Consider the following 23,868-nt stretch of genomic DNA (forward strand, 5'->3'; position numbering starts at 1 on the left):
AATACATTAGTCTAATGGATTAGAAATAAAAGCAAGAACATTTTTCAGTTCAGAACTCAGGGTTCTAGGGCTCTTAATAGCAGGTAGCACTTAGTTCACCAAATGAAGACATGCTGACTGCAACTGGACAACAATATGTAAAACAGAGTTTAATAATACTGTTTTAATATCCAATTTGTGTCACATTGTTACAGATCGGTCAGCAAAATATGAGGGAAAAAAAAAGATATAATTGAGGGGCTCTCACAATATTTGTAGGCCTACAGGAACAGCAGTCATAATTGACCCAAATGATTGGACTCCAGGTTACTTTTGCTTGATCACAATGTCCGCACCATTCCTTTTGAGTTTTAGTAACTTAACCATTAAAAATACAGATTAAGCATTGGCATCAAGTTCAGTGAAAGTCTACCCAACAGGCCTAATGTATTATTGGCATTCAGAAATAGCATGCATGACACTTAAAATATAATATCTAACCAAATTTTACATCCAAGGTCTTTACAATTGTGATATTCAGATTATGAATGTGATTCATTGTATTATAAGGCTGTAGTTACACTCCTAGTATAGCCTAAGTCCACAGATTACATGAATCAATCACGGTTCTTGAAAGTATCTTAATTCTGGCAGAAAGAAAAAAAAAAACTGTAAAAGCAGTATTGATATAGCACTCCCAAATGAAAGCAACATCAAGAAGGAACATGAGAACCTTCAGAAATACTAATGGCTGCTGAATAAATTCCATCTGTCTTGGAAAAGTGCTCAACATCACAGTAGGAATGACTTACAGCCAACATGTACACAAAGATTCATGCTACAGATTTGGAAGACAAAATTCTTGAGATACATTCGTGTAATGTTGCTTGGCTTCAGTGTCCTTAAGTTTACATCTGAAAATCGTTATTATCCAGCCAGTGCTGGTTCTTGAGAGGAGCCTGCTCAGATACTGTGAAAGTGATCTTCCCCACACCTCAGCTCTGGGCCAAAGGGTGATGAAATAGCAAGACTTGTGATGAAATGCTTGTTTTTCCAACCTCTGCTGATCAAACTGTACCTTCAGAAACTCTTAACAGGAGGCAAACACTCAACAAAATCTCTATATTGTAATTTAAACTAAATGACTAAGCTCTGTCTGAGCTCTTGCTTACATTTTTAAATTAAAAACATATTTTATTAAATACCAATCTTCTTAACATTATGTTATGTTATACTTTGACGCATTGGGATACGACTTGCATGTCATGCTTCCTGCTCCTTTACTAGGCTGCTATCATCTAAAACACAAACACAAGTCTAAATCTGCAAGAGTGAAATTGAATGACAGAAAAACACTACAACCTTTGTGGAACTTTCTCCCATTAAATTACCTAAAAAAAAAAAAAGAAGTATATCAACTTCTGTTCATTCCTGTTTTTGCACATGTTTCTTAGTATTGGTTCAAGCAGACAGTAGTTAAATAATTCAGCAGTGCGCCTCCATTCGACTGCTAATCGAAAACTCTTACTTTCACACAGATCAACTACAGGCATGAGGACTTAGAGTTGCAGAAGTGAAGCGTACGCTGAATCTCTCCAGTAAACTGCCTTGGAGACAAGATCAACAAACTAAAAAGCTGAAGGAGTATAAGGAAAAAAAGTAGGCCAGAAAAAGGGAAAAGTAAAATAGCATAAAGTGCTTTTTGGGTGTTTTGGTTGTAATAATGGCATGGACTACTTTCTCAAGTTCAGGTCTGGTTAGTAATGATTTAAGTTTAGATATGCGACTTAAAGAAGCTATACCTGAATTTATTTTTGTCTGTTTAAGAAAAATGCTATTTAATGTATTATGAGTTAAAAGACGTAATTTGATAGTAACAATTGACTAATTGACTGCGTAATCAAATAAGTCCAGGCTTTTTTTTTTTTTAGAAAGATGGTTGCCCCTCCTCCTCTAGTATTTTAAGGAATGTGAAAATGTTAATAATTAGAAGAAGTTGACTAATCTATATTAACATTATCCTAAAACAGGGAGATTTGCAATGGGTCAGCACCTAGGAGTAAAACACACAAACACAAAACTCTACACGTCTGTGTGTCTGCCCAGGGCAAGTACAAAGAACTTTGCTTTTCTACCTTTAATTTATCTACCTTGTTTTTGCCTTCATGCCTGCTGCCCTAAAGGGAGAGCTGTCAGTTCTGAACGCCAATCCTACAGCTCATACTGATGTGCTGTCTGACTTTTGTTTCTGACTCTCTTATAAGCACACTTTGTCACAAAGAGACGAGAGCAAAACATTTTTTACAAAACAAACAAATGATGTTTAATGACCAGTAAAACAATGTTGCAAATCATAAACAAAATATTACGTATCCATACTTCTGTAACCCAGCACCCAGGCTTAAAAAGTCAGAGGAAAGCAACCCAAATTAAGCAGGTTATAGTGAAAGGAGGAAATTTAAGTTTAAAGCAGTGGAGGATTTATAGGTATAGGTAAAGCAACTATGTTTTGCATAAGTACAGCACCCAGAATGAGAGGAGCATTGTGCTTGTTGTGAAACTCGACATGACAAGAGGAAAAAATTAAATCAATAGATAAATACAAAACAAAAAGTTTAAAGCAGGTGCAAGGATTTGTTTCATATTCATAAATTGAAGATAAACTTAGGAACTGGGTATTAGTAATCACCCACTTGTTTACTTGAAAGTAAACGTAATCTTATTTTTATGTATTGTATTTTACTTTGACACTAACGTAGCCTCCAAGGAAGTTTTTACCATTGCATCTGTTAGCAACTAATTTTGACCAAACAATTTCAGTTTTTCACAATAGAGGCCATGAAACAGTAAAATATGGCCATAGTACAGATATATAAACAACAACAAAAAAAAAAAAAATCAGTATAAAGCTACAAATACATTTTGTGAAAGCTTTCTAAATAAACCCAAAATTAAGAAGAACATGTTACTATTTTTAAAACAAATTCAACTGCGTCTAATATAGATTAATTATGGGACACTACACTACATCAGCTCATACATCAGTCATATAAGGAGTTTAGAAAAAAAAAAGCATCTGGTTTCCTACATGGGAGGACTTACCCACCTTGAAAAATTAAGTAAAATGTGTTTAACTAATGAACTTTGACATACTTGTAATGGCTGAAGAGAAGTCTACAGCCCTTAATATGCTGCTGCATGCCAAACAGCTGGAGGAGATTAGCAATGTCCTTCAAGTGTCAATACTGGGTGTCAATACTGCACCATGATGCAGAAACAGCTACAGTAAAGTTCTTGAATTGGTTATTTTATGAAATATTTAAAATGAAGGAGCAGGTGCCAGCCTGTTTAGGCAAATTAAAGCATTCATGGGGTCAATGTAATATTTCAAATTGATTAAACCGGGCCCCTCACTGAATTAACAATGGATTTAACTGAATCGGACCAGAAATGGAACAGTGTGAGATATAACCATTTTTTTTTTAATGTCATCCAGTAGTACTGATCACAGTGTTCTATTTTAGGTATTCACTTTTGGAAGTAACACATGAAGCTCAACGACTTCTAATGCAGTTTTTTGTCAACAGTGTGATTATGTCAGTCGCATCCCCAGGGATACGTGTGGTCATGTTTTTTTTTTTACAAGCTCAGCTTTTCTATGCATATCTTGCAAATTTATCATAGCTAAGGCAAATGTTTTGGTGATCTAATTTAGACTCATAGACAGGGAGGTTGCAGCCGTGTCTGTCTTGTGACCTGCCAGTTACACTTAGGTAAACACACACAACTCTCATTGTAGTGGAGGATACTGCACTTAGTGCAGTCTAAACACAAGTCTTAAAAGTAAAATAAAAGCCCTAAGTCTATGAAGCAGGACAACTTTTTGGTAAGTTTTGTCAGTACAAAATTAACTGGAACCAAACTGAAATGAGTTACTAACTGAATCATGAATGAGACATCCAGAGTAAACATGGTAACATTAGCCGAGCACTTCAGCAAACCACCTTACATTAAAAAAATAAATAAATAAATCTTAATCAGGAGCAAAGCAAAGGTTTTGTTTAGTTTTTTACTAAGATTTTAGCAATCAAACTTTATTTATAAATCCTTTTTCATACAAGCATGTGTAAGGCCAGGGAAATAAATAAGAAACAAAGTGTTTTAGATGATATGTTGCCAGAACATTATTGTGGCCTCCTTAACCCATGTTAGAGCAGCAGAAACTCTGGTCTTTAGTAAAGCCTCAAACGGTGACTCACTATTAGCCAGCATCTAATCTTCAGTGACTCTGATTGGTCTTAAAAGAGAAAATACCATGATCCCATTTATAAGACCATTTTAAAATTAAATTTATTAGCTTTTTATAAACTTTATACTTTCTTAAATGAGTTGTAAATATCTAAAGTTTTGGAGAAATGCTTTGAGATTAACTGATAATACTACTACAATTATAGTAATACTTTGTATCACTATAAATACTACCCGTTTTAACTAACCCACTCGACAATCGTATAAACTACATACACAACCATAGCAGTCTAGAACTACAACCATAAAAATTTTTTTTACCCCACTCAGGGCATTCAAATTAATCATATCTGATGCGGGTGTGTATATAGTTTGTTTTTATGTCTATGTGTGAACGAGACTGAGTAACAAATGCCGCACAAATGCTCTCCAGAAACCCTGCATTATCCCTCTGATTCTCTGTTAGTCACTCTATGGATGTCATAACCTCTCTGTACCACATACACACATATTGTAGGTAAGTTGCTAGAAGGCTAAATGCATCAATAGCACTTAACCACGGTTGAAATTTCTCAACACTCCCTTATATGTTGTATTTTCATAGATTTATTTCTCCTTTCTTATCCATGATCATTTCTTATAAAATCAATGATACCAATTCATTCTCAATGCTTGTTTAGTGACCTATGATCTTTTATTCAGAAACTGTTCTTCCCATATTTCTATCTATGTTAGACTTTAACCGTACCGTTACGGTTAAAGAGAATATAATCAGCTGAGAACTTACAATTGTGCCACAATATAAAACTGGTTTATAGAGAAACAATTAAACCTGTGAAATAATAAAATTAGGGCTGTCAAACGATTAAAATTTTTAATCTAATTAATCACAAGGTTTCTTGAATTAATTTTGATTAATCACAAGCCTAAATATTATTGAAAAATTTTCTGTGTACTGTTTTCAAAACAGAAAGATAAGCAAGAAGGGGGTATTACATTTAGTTTTTATTAATGACAAATCCAAAAAAAGAATTTAATTCAACAATTTTGGCAACTTAGCCATTGCTCTTTTTTTTTTAGCACATACAGGATGGGTGAATGGAACGTTTTTCGTTTTGAACAAACAACTCCACTTTTAAACTATTACATGAGGTCCTTTTACCTTTATTTATTCATCTTTTAGCCAGTTGCTAAGGCAAACTAACTGGTTAACATTTTCTGAATGTAAAGCAGACCGTTTCTTCTGAACAATATGGCCAGCGACTGAAAAGAGTCGTTCGCAAGGAACTGTGGATGCAGGAGTTGCTAGATATTTGCGGGCAAGCCGCGCCAGCTTGTCATGTGCTCCTGAATGAGCAGCCCACCACTGCATGGGGCAGTCCTCCATATTTATGCTTGGCTCTGCCCTGTACCTGTGTATGTCTCTGTCAGGTTGCGCCTCTTCATCTGACTCTGAATCTGAGCCCATCTGTAGAAGGTGAATTTTCTTCTTGGGTGGTCCATCTTGAGAAGTCAGCAGAGACCTTCTGGGTGAATGTTCATGAAGCATGCCTCCAAGTGAGGTCCACACCTCTTCCCTTTCACTCTTGGGCAGACTCTTCAAGTCTTTAAAACGTGGATCCAGAGCCGTTGCAAGCTTGAGCCATGCATTGTTAGAATTTTCTTGGCGGGAGGCAAGGTCTTCCATGAAGCTTGTCTTAAAGCTCGCCACATATGCAGGGTCTTCTTCAGAGACCTTCATCACTTGACGCAGGTGGCGGAGGGCAGGCAGTACTACTGAGCAGGAGATATAGGCCTCTCCACCCAGAATCTCAGTTACATACCTGCAGTAAAATAACACACAAACACACACACATAAGATATTTGAACACCAGTTGGTATGCTGGTAAATCAGTTAAACATTTAATAGGAGCTTGATCAGTTCAATTTAATTTTCAATTTGCACATTATATGTGCATTCCTTACCTGCAGGGCTCTAGAAGAGTGCTCAGTCTCTGCAGTTTGTCCCATTCTGGTGGCGTCAGCATAACCAGTTTATGGCGTTGTTGGTCCAGGGTTGCTTTAATTGCTGCATGATTGCGGTTCAGGCGCTTGATCATTTCCAGCGTGGAATTCCACCGCGTTGGCACGTCTTGGATCAGTGGCTCCTGCTGCTGTCCCAGGGCCGCTTGCTGTGCTTTAAGCTCCATGCTGTTGGCTGCGCTGTGTCTGAAGTGACCCACAATTTTGCGACACTTGGCCAATACATTTGTAAATCCACTATCGGAGAGGCTCACGTTGATGCTTCTCTGCAGCATGTGAGCGATGCAGGGCATGTGATCATATGGCAGCAGTTTAGCCGCAGCTGTCATATTACGGGCACTGTCCGTCCCTATTGTTGTGATTTTTCCTTCTATTTTCCACTTGTGTGCCACGGTTTGAAACTGTTGAGCACATGCCTCTGCGAAGTGACGCTCTTCTGATTTAATTACGGTTAAAGCAAACGACTTCAGTTCCCAGGTTTCAGTGATGTAATGCGCCGTCACACCCAGATAATTATTGTTACTCACGGAGGTCCAGTGGTCTCCTGTCAAAGCAACATGTTCCGCTGAAGCCAAATCCTCTTCCTTCGTTTTCATTTTAGCAACATAAAGTTCGTTGATTTTAGTCATCACTGTGCCTCTCGACGGTGGCTTGTAGAATGCGTCTAAAGTTGCCACTTTCAAAACTTCTGCGAGGCCAGTGTCCTCGACAATATTAATCGGTCTACAGTCCTTGGCTATCCATCTGGCAATTTTGTCGTTCAGCTTCTCAGACGTAGACTTACTTAATGCCCTGCGCTCGGTGAGGGTGGTCTGACGCATGCCAGGCGTAACACCTGAAGTTGAAGCCCCAACAAATGTATGCTTGGCGTTAAGATGATATTTAAGGCTCGAGGTGCTTCGGTGAAACGAAAAGTCCTTCTTGCAGTGTGAGCAAACCACAACATGTTTATTTATTGTTCCGTCTTTGTTTGTTTTATACTCGAATTGTCCATCCAGCGGTCCAACGGGTTCTTCTGATTTCTCCATCTCGCTCATGTCGGACATGCCCTTTTTTACCCACATGTCATGTGGGTAAAAAAGGGCGGAGCTGCGTTAATGCGTTAAAAAAAATATTGCGTTAATTCCGGAAATTAATCATCTCGCGTTAACGCGTTAATTTTGACAGCCCTAAATAAAATCCTTGTGAGATGCAAAGTATTTCAAGCAACAGCATTAGGACAATGTTGAATCCAAAATAGTGACTGAAAGATAGAACTAAAACAATACAGGGGAAAAATATAGGAGGGATACAAGCAGAGTGGGAAGAGTAAATTGGGAAGAGAGAAAAATCGCAGCCAGGAGGAGGATGACACATTAAGTGTAAGGCAACTGATTCTTGCACTGATGAGTACACAGCAGGAGGTTATGGAGGGCATGACAGAGGACGGCCATTTCATCAGCCATCCTGTTACACAATCATAAAGTCACTGTGCCACCAATAAACATGTTTTTCCTCACTACTGCTCTTCATTGGATTCTTAGGGCTGGGAAATGAAATATTAACAATAACACATATAACATATAGCAACACATAATGCTTTGTTAACGTAATGCAGAAAAGGATTAGTCAACACACTTTGTTTTCTCATATAAAAAAGCAGAATCAATTCCTAAAAGACTAAATAAGAAAGGCCAATACCACAAACATTTGAGGCCGAGAAAAAAAAAAACAGTCAAGAATGTGCCAAATCGAATCCATCTGTGATAAGCCTAAAGAGAAAGCTATAAGACCAAGGATTATGCATTTGTTACTGGACATTATTACACGCAGTGGTTAGAGTATGCTACAGCTTGATCGTCCACAGTTTTATAGATATAGAAAAACTGGGACATGTAGTCAATGCTTTTAATAAGCCATGGCTTTTACTGCGTGGAAACTTGTGCTGCAGAATGAAATAGTACTAGGCACTGAGACTGATCTCTGCACATTCACAACAGACAATGCAAAATATCCATTAGTAATTTTGTATTAAATTACCATGCTATACGTTGTAATGCTCAAAGGGAATAGTGTTTCGCAACAAAAACAAATCCAGCTTTGTCAGACTGAATTGCTTTGTTTGATAAGATATTTTTGGAAGCTATACTGTTGCCATGCAGCAAGATGGTCATATGCTCGAATCCTGGCAAGGAGGAGCTATTCTGGTCTTATATCTTTCTATTGAGACCTTCCTCTTCTTCTCATAAACTTGTACGCAGTTTTCTTCTTGTGACTCTCAGCCATGTTCAAAGTATACGGTGTAAACTGCACGGCTACAATGAACAGCTAACACTGAAGCTAACCACTAAGCTAACCGGCTGTATAAACACCAGAAATGCGGCTGTGTAGCCAGCAAGCGGAAACTAGCAAAGAACATGCACACACATTAGCGTTACGTGAACGCGTCAGAAGAATTTGGCATTTTGGGACAACCAGTAGATAAGGTGATACCCCCGGAACTTGAGGGACAGAGGGGGGTGAGAGCAGGAACAAACTTCTCACCAATCCCTGGTACCATAATTTATAATTTCTCCTCCCTAATTTGTGACTTTCAAGATTCAAGATTCCTTATTGTCATCGCCTGTCACAGGGGTAAAATTCCTTTCAGAACATACCCCGATACCGATACCAAAATGTTTGTATGGTGACAACACTAACTGAGGGTGAATACTATTCCACTTGCACGTGTGTACATTTTATCAACATTCCTTAAAAATTGTTTCCTTAAAAATGGTTTTTCAATGAAAAGCTAATGAATTACTCTAATATTAGAATAGGTCATTGTCATGTGTTGCAGCAAGTGTCAGACAAGAACAGAACTACATTGACATATCCATAGACAGGTATTAACCTAATACAAATAAAGGTGCAAATTCTAAGGGCTAGATTAAGCTCACAACAAATAAGGATGTCCATAAAATTGAAATAGCACACTAACACATTTCCAGATTTGGACATAGCACTACAAACACAGACATAAAAATCCAAGGGGTACCTATAAATCCCACAAGGTACCGTGTAGATAATGGATGATGACAACCAGCCAAGTATTTGATCAGCAAGCTTTCCAAATAAAAAAAAAAAATAATACAATGGTATTTGACCTACAAGCAATCCTTTCCTCTGGGTGGTTTTAACAAGCCTATTGTAAATGAATGGGTTGACTTTGGCCGTCAGCCTCCTATATAGTTTCCTCCAATCCCCTCTCTGAAAGGAGGGATTACTGGAAATTGGCTTCATTTAACAAGGAACAAAGACTTGTCTCTCACACAAAAGTGCATAAAAGGCCAAAAGACATAAGCACACACACACACCAGTCTCAAAGAAAACAAAAATAACAACAAAAAAAGCTAATTGAATCAATTGTGCTTTGCAGAGCATCCTTATGATGACTTCAGGACTTTCAGCGTTGCGTTAAACCAAATACATTTTAAAGCACATATATATATTAAAAACAATGATGGAAGCCAAAGAGGGCATATCAAATAAAGAAAGAAAAGAGCAACATTATTCAGTCGGATGCCATTTTTATGACTTTTCACAATTTTCTTAGTCACCTTGAGGGTAAACAGGTGACTGGGAAAAGTATGAAGTTTAGATAGATACATACAGTGGAGGGATAAAAAAGGTTATAGGCTAAAAGAAGCAATAAGATGAGGAGCTGAGAAAAACTTTAAAAGAAAAACAAATACTGACAGAAATAGAAAATATGTAAAAAAAAAAAGAAACAGAGGAAGGGGTACAAATATAATAAAGCATCAATTATAATCAGTGATGGGTAGAATACTTAATAAATGTATTTAGTTACAGAACACTGAATACCTGCTTTCAAATTTGTTTTGTAACATATTCCATAACATTGCTTAATCATGGTACTGTATTCTAAATACGTAAAATACCTTAAAACTGCATTTCAGCCTATTAAATGTCACATTATGCATTGGAAGCTATTCCCTCAAGAAAACACACATATTAACGATGAACATTATTGACTAGGAAAAGTAAATAAAACAATTATCAATTAATTAAAAAATTATTATCATTTATTAATGTTAACATGTTATATTTCTGTTTCTAAAACAATGTGACAAAGTGCTTGAACATAGCAGCAATTTTGTTGAAAAAAAATCTGCATTTTTCCTTACCCCTTTTAATTCACAAAAATAAAATAAATGAAATTTATGCCAAAAATATGGTACAAAAACTAAACCAAAAATACTGCAAGTAAAACAATTTAACAAAGGTTGTATCTCCATGCTCATTTATATGAATAAAATACCACTGAGTAAACAGAATGAAGTTTTATTTCAAGGCAAACATATTAGTAAGTAGCCACCAATCTACCTATATATAATAATCTACAATCAGTAAAGATGGTCTTAGCACAACAAATGGGACATTTTAAAATGCTCATCTGTCATTTGGTTCAGATGAGGAGTGAAAATGAGTCCTCCTTATCTCTAACTTGGTTTAAGAACCAAGTTCATGGCTAAAAACAAGGATTTAGATTTCTGTTTCAACAATCCACAGTATGAAAAGTCAGATTTTATTTAGTAAAGCAAAGTTTTTCATTTAAAAAAATAGATCCATGGGTTTTATTCCCAGCATCTTCATGTATTTTTGTATGCAACGGGTCTCTAATCCACCGTTTATTTCTGTTTAGCTGCCATAAAGAAACTAGCTATTCTTCATTATTGTTTACGATACCATAAGTTGCCATTTTGGAAGTGACAACTGTTTCATCTCTTTTTACTGCATTTCCACTGTGTTTTTGGTGAATGCTGCACCTGCATACGTGTCAAGTTTAACGTCTTCAGTGCTGCTGGGGTCGTGCCCAGTACAGACAGAGGGCTTTTTCTGGGGCGGGGTTAACAAATGTAAAGTAAAACAATCAGAGAAACTGCAGAATCAGACTTCTGCTGGCAACATGTCACAATATAAATTCTACATGGCGAGCCGCGGTTGAGCGGAGACTATCGTAAATGATTCTTTTTAAAACAGAAGAAAGCGCACTGGCAAACGAACATTCCATAGCGGCGGCAATCTTGTTTGTTTTGGCTGAGGGATTCTCGGGCGTTGCACGTCACGTGACATATAAAGCCCGCCCACGCTTGTGATTGATCGGTATCAGGGAAGGCAAGGCAAGGCAAGGCAAATTTATTTATATAGCACAATTCAGTACAAAGACAATGCAAAGTGCTTTACATGATTAAAATATAGCAAAATAAAACAGAATAAGAGCAAGTAGGAATAAAATATAGAAAGAAAATAGAACAAAAAAGTGGTGATTCAGTTAACTAGGACAGTTGAAGGCAATTTTAAACAAATGTGTTTTTAATCTTGATTTAAAAGAACTCAGGCTTTCCGCACTTTTACAGTTTTCTGGAAGTTTGTTCCAGATAATTGGAGCATAGGAACTAAATGCTGGGAAGAGGGCTCTATGGGAGCAGTTCCAGACTCAGTTCGCTGAATAGCAAAGCTAAAGCAAAACTGAGTCTGGCTGGCCAGGCTACTGACGTTGAACCACATAAAAAATCTTGAAATTCGCAACGCCTTGAAAAATGGGCCACAAAAAATCTGTAATTTTAGGTCACAATAATGATTTTTAAGAAAAATTGCAAAATACCAAAGTGGCTGTAAATTGCTAGTTTTTTTTTTTTATTATTATTATTACTAGGCTAGGTTTGAATAAATATCATACTGGTTATGTTCAGGGAAGATGCAACTTGCTGTTCTCTAAGTGAAATAAAAAAAAAATTTCCCTGACACTGATTAATCGTTTAAAGTAACCGTGATCTAAAAACTGAGACACAAAAAAAATAGTGATTATTGTTTTTTCTATAGTTGATAAGTGCCCATGTTAGATGCCCTGTTTAGTTCAAGTCCCTCACCAAGCAATAAAACTGCAGGTGAGCAAAAGAAGCCAGAGCCCGAGGCCTGTTATCCAGACTGGATACTTACTGCTTAAATGGTAGGTACTAGCTTGCTCTAATCATGGATTGTTGGCTATGAGCTACTCATTGTTTTAAAAACATTTGGATCATGTAATTGCATGTTCTCCCTGTACATACGTGGGAATCTCTCCGGGTTCCCCGGCTTCCTCCAACAGTTGAAAAACATGACTGTTAGGTTAATTGGCCTCTCCTCATTCTCCTTAGGTGTGAGTGTGTGCGTGAATGGTTCTTTGTCCTGTTTGTCTCCGTGTTGCCCTGCGACGTCCAGGATGTACCCCGCCTCTTGCTCATTGACAACTGGAGATAGGGACCAGCACCAATAGTAGTGAACCGATGGAATCCATGTAAATCCTCCATTTAGAAAAAAAAAGGCAGTCAGGAAAAAGTCGATTTAGGGAAAGTAAACACGCCATACAATGTTTAAACACTCACACTATGTGGGAGTCCACACTTAGAGATAACATATTATTTTCCTCTCACACCTGCAGTGAATCAAACCAACAAGGTTTCATTGTGCCAAGTCTGCATTTGTCAGCTCATAATCTGAAATGCCTGGAATTATCAAGAGTTGTCACTTAAGAGACCAGGGGAGGGGATTTGTCAGCTTAACTGTCAAATAAAAATAATTTTAAATAAATGCATACTTTCCAGCCTTTGTCTGAGCGCCTTTCCATCAGTCATTCTCTAGTGATTTTATTTCATATCTTTTGCCCATTAGTGCTAGCAGTCGTCTCTCTTTGTGATGCTTGCAGACTATCTAAAATGTGTCTTGCTTAAAGGGAATTTCATAATCCAATCAAATATATACAGAAAACAGATTGAGCCAGAGTTCAGCGCAAGCGACAATGAGACATGACAAGTAAATGCAAACAGGGTTATAAAACACCTGGTTCTGTTTTCAATTATTCAAAAACTTCCACTACTATTACTAACTTTACTTTCCATCATCAGCCTCTTTGTCATGTTAAATTATTCAAAATAAGATATTTATTTCCTTTTAGGATGCCTCTTACCATTTATTTTCATTTCATCTCTGTGGAGTAATTTTGTGCTTTTCCTCCAAGAGAAAAGACACCATTTACTACTAAAGAAATGAGCAATCATTTGCATTTTTCCTGCAATTATTTTAATAACTTTGCGACGTTTCCACAAAATAGGCAGCTAGTTAGTAAAGTGGCAAACTGTCCGTTGGAGAATGACAGAGAAATTTACTGACAGAGAGACTGAAAGTAAGGGGTATTATGGAAGAAACTGTTTTTCTTTCAGTCTGAAAGGAAAAAGAAATGCTGCTCTGCCATCACTTGTATAAGATGAATTAACCAACCCACCAGTCAACTGTTTTCATCCCAGCAACACACAACTAGCAGCAAACTGCAAAATTAAAATAATTACATTTTAATGGAAAACATCTTTCATGCATTAGGACACTGAAAATCAATTAAATTTTGTCCTATTCAGCCTCATAAAATGTTACATTATCAAATGCAAGGCTACTTCACACACAATGCTAATTGGTCTACCAAGATTAATTTAATACCGGTTTTCTACTAATAAAAAGATTAGAAAAATAACAGTCAAATAAAATGCACTATAATTTGGAAACCACCAAAAAGAAATACTAAAGTTGTACATCTGATCTCTGAGTAATAGATAACACTATATAAAGCTCTCTGATCTCCAGAGTACCAATGGAAAGAAAGAAATTTTATGTTAAGAAAAAGATCCCCATTTCCATTAAAAGCCCCAGGCTTTTGGGTTTTCACGTTTCCATCTGCTAGGACCCATTTATGTAAAACAGCCCAATGACATGGGACATTGTGATGAAAAACTGCAGTACCACTCCGGTCCAGCTGGTGGCGGAAGAAATAGCAGTCAGATAACTGCAGAGAAGTTGTATTCATATCTTGCCACTCATGCTGCCATTAATTTCTCACCGTCAGGCTCTATTCTACTCCTGTTGGTATACATAAAAAATAAATAAAAACACAGCTTCTTTCTGCCTGCGCAGCGATGGAACTGCAGTTGCGTGCGTGTGTGTGGGGTTCCTACTGTATACTTTAAGCATGGCTGACAGTCACAAAAAGCAAACCATGTACAAGTTTATGAAAAGCAGAGAAAGGCCTCAGTAGGAAGAAATAAGATCAGAGTTGATTTGGGAGATTCTTTCGTGCCATCCCCCTGAGGAATGGAAGAGTAAGGTAGGACGGTCTTGCGCATGTGCAGTTATTCAAAAAGGGACGGGGAAACTTCCAGAAAAATCGCTCACCCTAGCTTTAATACAGCTGTTCTTGGTTTCACAACAGTCCTGTTATCAGTTTACATTACGCATGACCTCACAGATGTGCTTCTGTAACATTCGTCAAACATTCCCATAAACATGCTTCTGGTGGACAGCCTTTTCGGAAGGGCTGAAGCTGTTATTGGACCGACGTGATATTGATCCCTATGGATTAAGAATAGGACGTAGCTGAATTTTATAAACGAGTCAAGCTAAGGGAGTTAATACTTTGGCTATATAGTACATTTTATTTCCTTTTTGTATATCTACACTTAAAATGTCTTCTTTTAGAGAGTAACTAAAGTCAAATTCTTTGTTTCACAAACTTGGCAATTGATGTGACTCCACCTGTCAATCAATCTTCAACCTGCTTTCCGGTAAGCCATCGGGGTTAGATCAATGGAAAAAAAACTCCATATGGTCACGATCATCATATTGTGAGTCACTCCGACAGATGCCAATGCAGCTGTATTTTGTTGTTGCCATAATATGTCTGTTAAGCCAATGTTCAGGACAGATCTGTTCACCATTTGACTCATACAAGTAAACTATTCGAGCCTTACCACTCTGCTTGTACGACCACAAGATGGCTGGGACGCATACCCGCTGCGCTTTTCTAAATTTTGTAATTTGATGAATGCCCTATTAGTTGCACTTCAGATCAACTTCCAGAGGAGATGATTGAAGTAAAATAAGGTATAAGAAAAACAGTTATTTATTTTCATGAAATGAAAGGGAAGAAAAACCTATTAATTCGATTTGGTAATTATAAAATGGGTGATTTTATTTTAAAGCCATATAGGGGCGATCTTACAGTCTGTGTCACGTCACTTTGAATTGCTTCTGAAAGTATTGCGCAGTAGTTAGGACATAATGGTTTAAGTGATGACCAGAACACAATGATTAGTTATTTAAATGATTTAATGTACTTTGTTTGAATAAAACTATTCTTCATTGGATCCACACTTGCAGTTCCGTTGTTTTTAGAATTGCTTGCTCTGCAGCAGCACCCTCTTTATGACAAGGATGTTCATTCAGATGTTAAGATGTCAATTATTTGCCAACAGATAAATGAAAAAAGGTCTGTGTGAGCAGTGAAGGACAGTTTGCTTAATCCACCTCAATATGCTGGTATAAAGGGAGTCAAACGCTATAGATTGTCTTTTTAGGCCACTCAGCAGTTAGTCCAGAATGCTGTAAGTGTTGCTTGCAAATCTAAATGCATTCTTTGTAGCTCAATGGGATGAGGAAAAAGTCAGACCAACATTTCAGTACAATCGTTAACTGCCCTCCTCAGCATTTCAGTCCTAGCATTTTTATGCTTTATTTTCTCAACTATGTAGAATTTGATAACATTTATATGCAGATAACGAAAATAACTTGAAATGGTGAGCAAGGCAGCCAACAAGGACAAAAGTAACAGATTGTGGTATAAAGAAACTTTGCTCTTATAAGTGCTGCAAAACAATCTAAACATTTTCAAGTGAAAGGTGTGGCTACAGTAAAGGTCATCAAGTTGAAACCATGGCTGCACACAAGATCAGTGGTCTTACTCGATTCCCCGGTGTAGTATATAACCTTTTATAAGCTTTCATTTTCTCTTTTGTTCAACTTGAATATATCGCTCAGACACTCAGAGTATACCAATATTTCAGCAGTAATTCAAGTCATGAAAAATAACTTATTGCACATCCAAGTATACTAATATATATATATATATATATATATATACACACACACACATATATATACATACATACATACATATATATACATATATATATACATACTGGCCTTGTATGCTACCTCATTAGCCTTCAGAGCCTAACAATAGCATTAGTGCCTAATAACTGGGTACATAATCTGTTCCTAATTAGCCTCATAAACTACTTAGATATGTTATGTGCATCTGCTTAGGTAAGCAATGTTAGTCTCAGAAGACCAATTAGATAATCAAGACCAGCAGCTTTTGAGCATATTTCTGAAATCTTCAATTATATCAGAAGGATACCGGACTTTACATCCAGTACCTACATTTGAGTAGAAATTTATTCCAGCTTTACAAGCTCAAGTTGCATCTGTTGGTAACCTAAAGGAAGAAAAAATGCTATTCATAGAAGCACAAGTACATAGTCTAAGAGGAGCATGGTGAGTATGATTAGTGAGTGCAGCTACAGCTCATATGGCGTCCTATTCTTAACTTTGATTGCATTTTGTCACTTTTCCTTTACCTTGAGGGGTTCGCTAAACTATATTCATTGATCTAATTTACTGTCACTCTGCCTCTACCCTCCTAATCATCTCTTTGAGAGAGTGTGTAAATCTCCCGTGGCTCCTTTTTTTCTCTCATTCCAATGGCATGGCAAGCAATTTATTTGAACAAATCAAGAGTGAGACTTGATATAAACCCTAATTTCTGTGATTTCTTCTTATGATTCACCTGCACTCCAATGCCCTTTCATCCAAAAGATAGTTAAGCTACTGTGTAAACAAATATGCCAGGCATAGGAAGTTTGCAAAGCAAGGCGGCAAACATATTTAGTTTGAAAGACAATAAAACCCTCCCCATCCCCGGACGCCTCCCTCTGCTTGCTCCACGCTGCCACACATGTAGGACCTTGGGCAGTGGGAGAGTCACAGGGGTGCAGGGATTGTGTTTTGTTGTGTATAGTTATGAGCATTTACATGTGTGTAGGCATCAGGGTGTGTTGTGAAATCAGAAAAGAGGAAGATAACAGTAAAACTCTAGGGCTTAAGACACAATAATCTGAGACTGTTGAACAGACTCCCTCCCGAAGGAACTGCCATCACTGCAGGGTGACCACTGATATAAATCCAGGCTCTTACCCCCTCATCTCATTCTCTCTTTCCGTGGACCTCGTGAAGAGAAGGTCTACACTGGAGAACAAAGCCACTGTTCCCTGTGGCTCTGGTCTCCACTGTGTCTTCATCGGTGGCCTGGGTTTGAGTCTTTGGCTTTTCACATCCACTATTGAGCATTTTACCCATGGATAAACCTTATATGTACAAGTACACTGTGACAAACACCCCGGTGCTTACAGACACACTTCTATACAGTTAAACCCTATAGTGAGCTTTGGCTGCAATTAAATGCATATTGTATTAAACAATACTGCATATTTTTCAGTGACGTTATAATTGGTTGTTTGTACTTGTGATATATTTTCTGTTGGTTTTCTGTTCTTTTTATCTCTCATTCTGCAGGTGTAGAAGCTGACTGAGGATGTTATCATGTACCCTCTTTTCCCTCTGCTCTACTTTTATCACCGGTTCTCCCTATTAACATTTTGTCTCGTCTTTCGCTCGTCCTCTCTCTTTTTCACCTTTCCATTTCTATGTCCATTGAATTGCAAATAATCCCAAAATAATATCCAATAAAGTTTTTTCCATAAAAAAACACGATAAAAATCTAATCTTATCCTTGTAATTGGTTTGGCATGTTAAAACACCTTGGTTGGATCACTCATGCACAGCAGAGCTTACACTGTTTCTATAGTGCAGCTAAGCCTTGTCCAGTCAAGCAAAAAAAAAAAAAACAAAAAAAAAAAAACAAGGTCAGCCATTTTGTGGAAACATTTGTGGTGGACACAGGACTGTAAGAGCGATTTTACTTGGTTTTCCAGCCTAAAAAGCAAAGCATTTCTTCTCATGCCTTTTTATTTCTGAAAAGGCATTAACAAAATTGGAATTTAAGCGACAGCAAATACCTTCTTGATAAAAAATGTATTTAAAAATTTACTTGAGCAAATGGTTTTAAGCTTTTAATGAAAGACAATATGGCACATTAGGATGGTGGCTCAAAATATCTTCTCTCCCACAGAGAAACTGCCTATCGGGTTTATTGGAGATACGGTTTACTTTAAATTTAATTAAAACATATTTGTACATTTTTCACCAAACACTGACATGCCCCTTATCGCTTTATTCCCTGGAAAATGCATATGTTCAAGTGTCCCCTGTTTTTTCCAATTTGTATTAATGTAGAATTCATAGAAAACTAAGAATATTTCTTATAGCCCAGTGGGCTCCAGCTGTCTTACACCTAGCAGCAAATTGGCGTCAGCCTCACAAGGGAGATGGTGAGCTAGATACACTTTAAAGATCATGCTCTGAGCTAAGCTGGTGAAACTAATTGGCTGGTCGATAATATGAACAGCTGGGAAAGGCAGTGACCACTAGTTGCACAGTTTATCTAATGGCTAAAACAATCAACATAAATCAAACTGCTCATTAGATATTATCTGTCAGTCATAGTCCAAAGTCAGCTTTACTTGCTCCATCTCTCTTGCAGCCTCTCTCTTACTCTCATGTTCTCTGGCTTTTAGAGGATTTAACTGGATTGGCTGTCATGGTGTTAACACCTTGCATCTATAGTCACATTCAATAAAGACAATTTTGAGTTCCAATCAGGCTGGTTTTGTCAGATTAAAAGCAACTTTTGAAAATGACCTTTAAACAGGTACTAAACACACTTTTCATTAAGCTCAAGTTTATTTGAAAAATCATTTTAATTAATTTGATCTGATATTCCAATTTTAAATGTTTTTCATTCGCTTCAAGTGGAAATGTATCACACTTGACAGAAACAAAGGCTTTGAAAACACCAGTCTGTGTGTAAATAATCTATATAATGTATTTCACCAAGTGAATTGAGTTAATTGAATACATTTACTTTTCAAAAAATATTCAAATGTATTGAATATGACTGCAGCAACAGGGCTTAATTCTTTCACATGACACTGCTAAAATACAAAAAAAGTATTAGCTTCTACAATCTAAGGTTTGTTGTGCTAAAAGCCTTTAGACTTCTTAATATTTACAAAGGCAAAAAAAAAAAAAAAATCTAATAAAAACCTAATTGTGAACGCAAATGAAAGGGACCAGATCTGACACCTGACGGTGTATTCAGCATTTATCCTGACTACAGCTTTATGCTAAACTGCTCCAGTTCATCACATTATATGAAAGTATTAGGCAGTGTGCATACTTGTGTGTGTGGCTCTAATATTACTTATTTTGGGGCCATAAATAACGTTAAAGTTAGACATGCAAGCGTAGACAGAATTGTAGGTCCTCATAAATCTCAATGTAATCCGTTGGAGGGAGATGAGCCCTTTTCTATATTTTTCCTCTCAACAGTCTCATCTTCCCATGAATTATCCTACAGTACAAATCACTGCAGTCAAACTCTGACCCCTGTCCATACTACCACCTCTTTCTCTGGTTTCTTGGACACTATTATTTCATTGACTCCTTAAACAGTATGATTTTGTTTAGGGAACAGTTACACCAACTAAAAATCTTACCCCCCCCCAAAATAAAAAAAATAAAAAAATTGTGTATTACAATTTAATTATAAGGGTACAGAAACCATTTTTTTATACCCATTTTCCTTTCACCTTCATATGGCAATATCATATCACACTTTATATCTAGATACAGACACACAATGGTTAAATAGCGTTTGGGCTGTCAACCAACAAAGCAGAATGACTAAAGGGTTGGATACAGCAACATTTTGCAGTGGTGCCTTGGAAATGTTTTATATTTCAAAGCGTGCTGTTGACACTTGCAGTTAGTTGCAGGGGTATGTTTGATCAACATTTGATCCCATGTCTAGCATAATCTGAAGGCATTGGAATGTTGTTGGAGGACCATAAGCAAGTTCTTCTGGTTAAATTTAGCTCTTCGATGCAAAGTGCAGGAATTAACACCAATGCTGACATCTCTTTTTGCGATCACAGCCTAAATTAGATATCTGACTATCTAGAGACGTGCATTTAAAAAAGAAAATAAACACACAAATTTGGTAGTGACAATTCAAAAAGACTGCACCACCTCCTACACACACACACACACACACACACACACACACACACACACACACACACACACACACACAATGAAATTGCAAATATTTCAGGTAAAGGCATGAATAATAAGAGTAACATATCTTTAAGGATCCATCATGGAAATGATTACTACGACTATAGATTTGATGTAATCATTTTAAAATTAAATAAAATCGACCTATAATCATCAAAATGTCGCAGGAGTGCATAGAACGGGCTGGTACTAACAGAAAACAGAGTCAACACTGGAGGGTTGGTTAGGTACGAAGAGATGAAATTCTTGTTGCCACTCACAAAATGTGTTAGAAACACGATAGAAAGGGGAGGAGAGAGGAGGAGGAATAACAGTGGAAGAAAATGACACAGAAACACAGGCCATCAGTCACAGAGAAAGCAGGCCTGACACTCGTGCATCAATAATTCAGATAAATACGGTTAATGAGCGAGATCCAAACAGATCACTCCTGAATTTACCAAGAGAAGAGTGAATCGCTTCCCAGTGTGAAACACTATTTTTAGCCACAATCCGGGTTTTATTGACAAGAGGGAAAGAAAGGATAGGGCACAATATTCATCTCTTTTCACCCATGAAACAGAAAATCACCAGAGACTGAGCTCTAGCATGCAGATTTCCATCCCTCCTAGAACAGTAATTGATGGATTACATATTTATCCTTATGGTGAAAAAGAATTACCATAATAGTAATTAGTCATCCAGTGAAAACAACAAACCGGCAGTAAAACTGGTGCTGTTGCCTTTTAAATCACATTGTAACATTATGGGAATCAGAAAACTTTCATAAAAAATATGCATTGATTTGTATTATTTTAGATTCTCAATAAATAGTTAGCTGATCATTAACCATACAAAACAGTGCCTTCACAGCTATATAGAAGGGGTATTTGTCCCACATACCAAAGGTCTGCCCAAACAAAGCAGACTATCCTAAGGAAACAGAATCTGATATTTTAAAAGGGGATCAGAACAGCCCTGGGGTGAAAGCACCTTGAGTGTCGATCAAAAATGTTTACTTCTATTGTCACAGTCAAATTAAATCTTGACTACTTGTGTGACCCAGTGACCCAGAATTTTAACTTGCACAAAGAATGTTTCTTAAAGGGCAAGCTTTAAGTTAAACCTTCGAGTTTTGTGAAATCCTGCTGTGAATATTAATAATTATTCTGCTGTGTTATTTTAGCTGTACAGTGCATGAAAAGGAATTACACTCCTGGCTATTTGCTTTAATGCACAGTTTGGTATTTATGAAATGGATGAATTCCCAACGCCTTCAAGGAGTAGAACCGCCACAAGACAAACAGTCAAACTTGGACTACGTTATTGTGCACTGAAGCATCCTTTCACTGTCTGTTGCTTTGTGATTACGCATCTGCTGGACAGTCAAAGGTTTTAAATGTATAGTAGTGAATTCGGTTTTCATTCAAATTAAAATTTCAAAACGTTAAACTAACAACCTAAGAATCAGAGGATGTACCATGGTGATATTTCAAACGGGTAACCATTTGGCAACAACCTTGAGGTAGGTACCAACCCCAGTACAATGCAAGTAATAAACAGGTATAGTAAATGGATGAAAGGTGTATGTCTGACAAAACTAACATATGCACACAATACTCAGCATAATCAAAAGGTATTGAAAAAAATAATAATTTAGTCTGCAGAAATCATAGTGTTCCCTTTACTTTATAAAATCCATTGTTTAAAAAGATATTTAAAAATGTAAAAACTGTTAAGCAGTAGTTCCTTCACACATGGAGTTGTCAGAGCAAAAACCAAGAGCCAAAACTGCTTACACAGTGTTCATCTTAAAAGGCTCCAGTTTAAAGTCTGCAAGTAGCTTTGGTTATGCCCTGAAGGGTCAACCACAGAAGTTTATTGGCCCTCTGTGTGCAGAGGTAGCAGGCTTTTATTATTCCGATCCACTTATTAGACTGGTCCCTGGGTGGTGCCAAGCACACAACTTTGCAATCTCTCCCTCTCTGGATATATAACTCTCTAGATATTACTGTCTCTGCTTTAGAATCACAATCCCAAACTTTGTTTCCTCTCCTCGCCTCCCCTGACTATGCAAGCTGAGGCACAGGAAGTGCTTACATGGGCCCTTTCTTTGTGTTGTGGTCAGCCTTAAGACAAAAACACACCACCAGCAACAATTTCTATCTGAGCTGAGGTGATGAACTAGGGTCAATTTGAAAGAATTACATATAGTTTCGCTCCATCAAATGATTATACTTCTGCTTAAAGAGACTCTAGCAGATAAAAAAAATAAACTAATTTATTAATTTTTCCCTTGGATTAAAAGTACAACAATAGGAAAATTAATTAAGTTCCTTTTACTATGCAAATTTAAGAAACATTTTTACCATTCCTCATGGAAAAACTATTCCAGCTCCTTTGTTTTGGATGGTTTGTCTGTTGAAGAGCAAAGGTGAATGGCGATCTTCAAGTCTAACCACAGATTCTCAATTGGATTGAGGTCTGGACTTTGACTAGGTCATCCCAACACATTTAAATGTTACCCCTTAACCTACCATATTTTTTAGACTAAGGCGCACTGAAAATCTCAAAATTTTCAAAAAAAATTTATGGTGCGCCTTATAATCTGGTGTGCCTTTTATATACGATTACCGTATTTGTGCTTAGGGACCAATTTCATGTGGTACAATGTGCTCAAAAATGTGTTAAAATGTGTAAGTCACTCCGCTCAATAGATATTTGAAGCATTACGGTACACTGTGTCACTACCTGATCGGACCCCTGAGCTGACTGTCTGACATTAATGTCAAAACTAGAAGTGCATTCATGTAAGGCATCCTGCGCCAGGAGTACGTGCTACCAACAATAAACGTAGTAAGTTAATTCAATATGAAAGTTCTGTTTATTTTGGCCTTATGTTAGAAACAGGGCAGTGTAGTCCAAATACTCTGTCCTCCCGACAGAAACAAATAGCTCTCCCTCTCAGGAGAGTCCTGTGTATGTGAAGGGGCAGAGTGATATTACACACTTGGGAAGAATAGTTAGTGCGCCTTATAATCTGGTGTGCCTTATGGTTCGAATAAATATGGTAAATTGAACAGTTCTCCATGAGATGTTCAAAGCTTGGGAAATCTTTTTATAGGTCTAAGCCTAAGCCTGCTTTAAACTTATGCACACATTATCCCTGAACTGTCTGGTGTGTTCCTTGGACTTTGCGATGGTGTTTGGCCCCAATTTTCAATGAAGCCCCAACTCCTCTGGCTCGTATTAGCTGCACACCGCACGGCTCCGCTCACTTTTGAGTGTTTCAGAAGCAGATTTTTTTCAAGGCCAGCTTGGGTTTTTGTGGCTCTGCTGAGGAGTAAGGCCAAAGCGAGCTGGCTCGAGAAAAGTTTTGGTCAGATGAGACCAAAACCGAACTTTTTGGCCAACACGTTATGTATGGCGGAGAACTAACACTGTACGTCACTCTGAACACACCATTCACACTGTCAAATA

General features: G+C 37.3%; 2 protein-coding genes across 2 annotated transcripts in view; both read right to left on the bottom strand.

Moving 5' to 3' along the window:
* The window catches only part of tusc3 (tumor suppressor candidate 3), an 84,357-nt gene that overhangs the window by 50,773 nt on the left and 9,716 nt on the right, over positions 1-23,868 (bottom strand). The gene's annotated exons all lie outside the window — the stretch shown is intronic.
* LOC118561850 lies at positions 5,306-7,287 on the bottom strand. The gene is made up of 3 exons (XM_036134106.1): positions 6,810-7,287; positions 6,433-6,545; positions 5,306-5,448 (listed from the first exon to the last, which is right to left on the bottom strand). Exons 1-3 carry the CDS (start codon positions 7,284-7,286, stop codon positions 5,436-5,438), a joined length of 603 nt encoding a protein of 200 aa, XP_035989999.1. The 5' UTR covers position 7,287; the 3' UTR covers positions 5,306-5,435.

This window comes from Fundulus heteroclitus, unplaced genomic scaffold, assembly GCF_011125445.2.
Source record: "Fundulus heteroclitus isolate FHET01 unplaced genomic scaffold, MU-UCD_Fhet_4.1 scaffold_74, whole genome shotgun sequence".
NCBI classification, from domain to species: Eukaryota; Metazoa; Chordata; class Actinopteri; order Cyprinodontiformes; family Fundulidae; genus Fundulus; species Fundulus heteroclitus.

What these genes read in the sequence shown, in the direction of transcription:
- LOC118561850 (XM_036134106.1), bottom strand. Translation starts at nt 7,286, where the DNA reads ATGAGCGAGATGGAGAAATCAGAAGAACCCGTTGGACCGCTGGATGGA. An exon ending in AGGATTTGGCTTCAGCGGAA is followed by an intron (nt 6,546 to 6,809) that starts CATGTTGCTTTG and finishes CTGCCATATGAT; the next exon opens with CACATGCCCTGCATCGCTCA.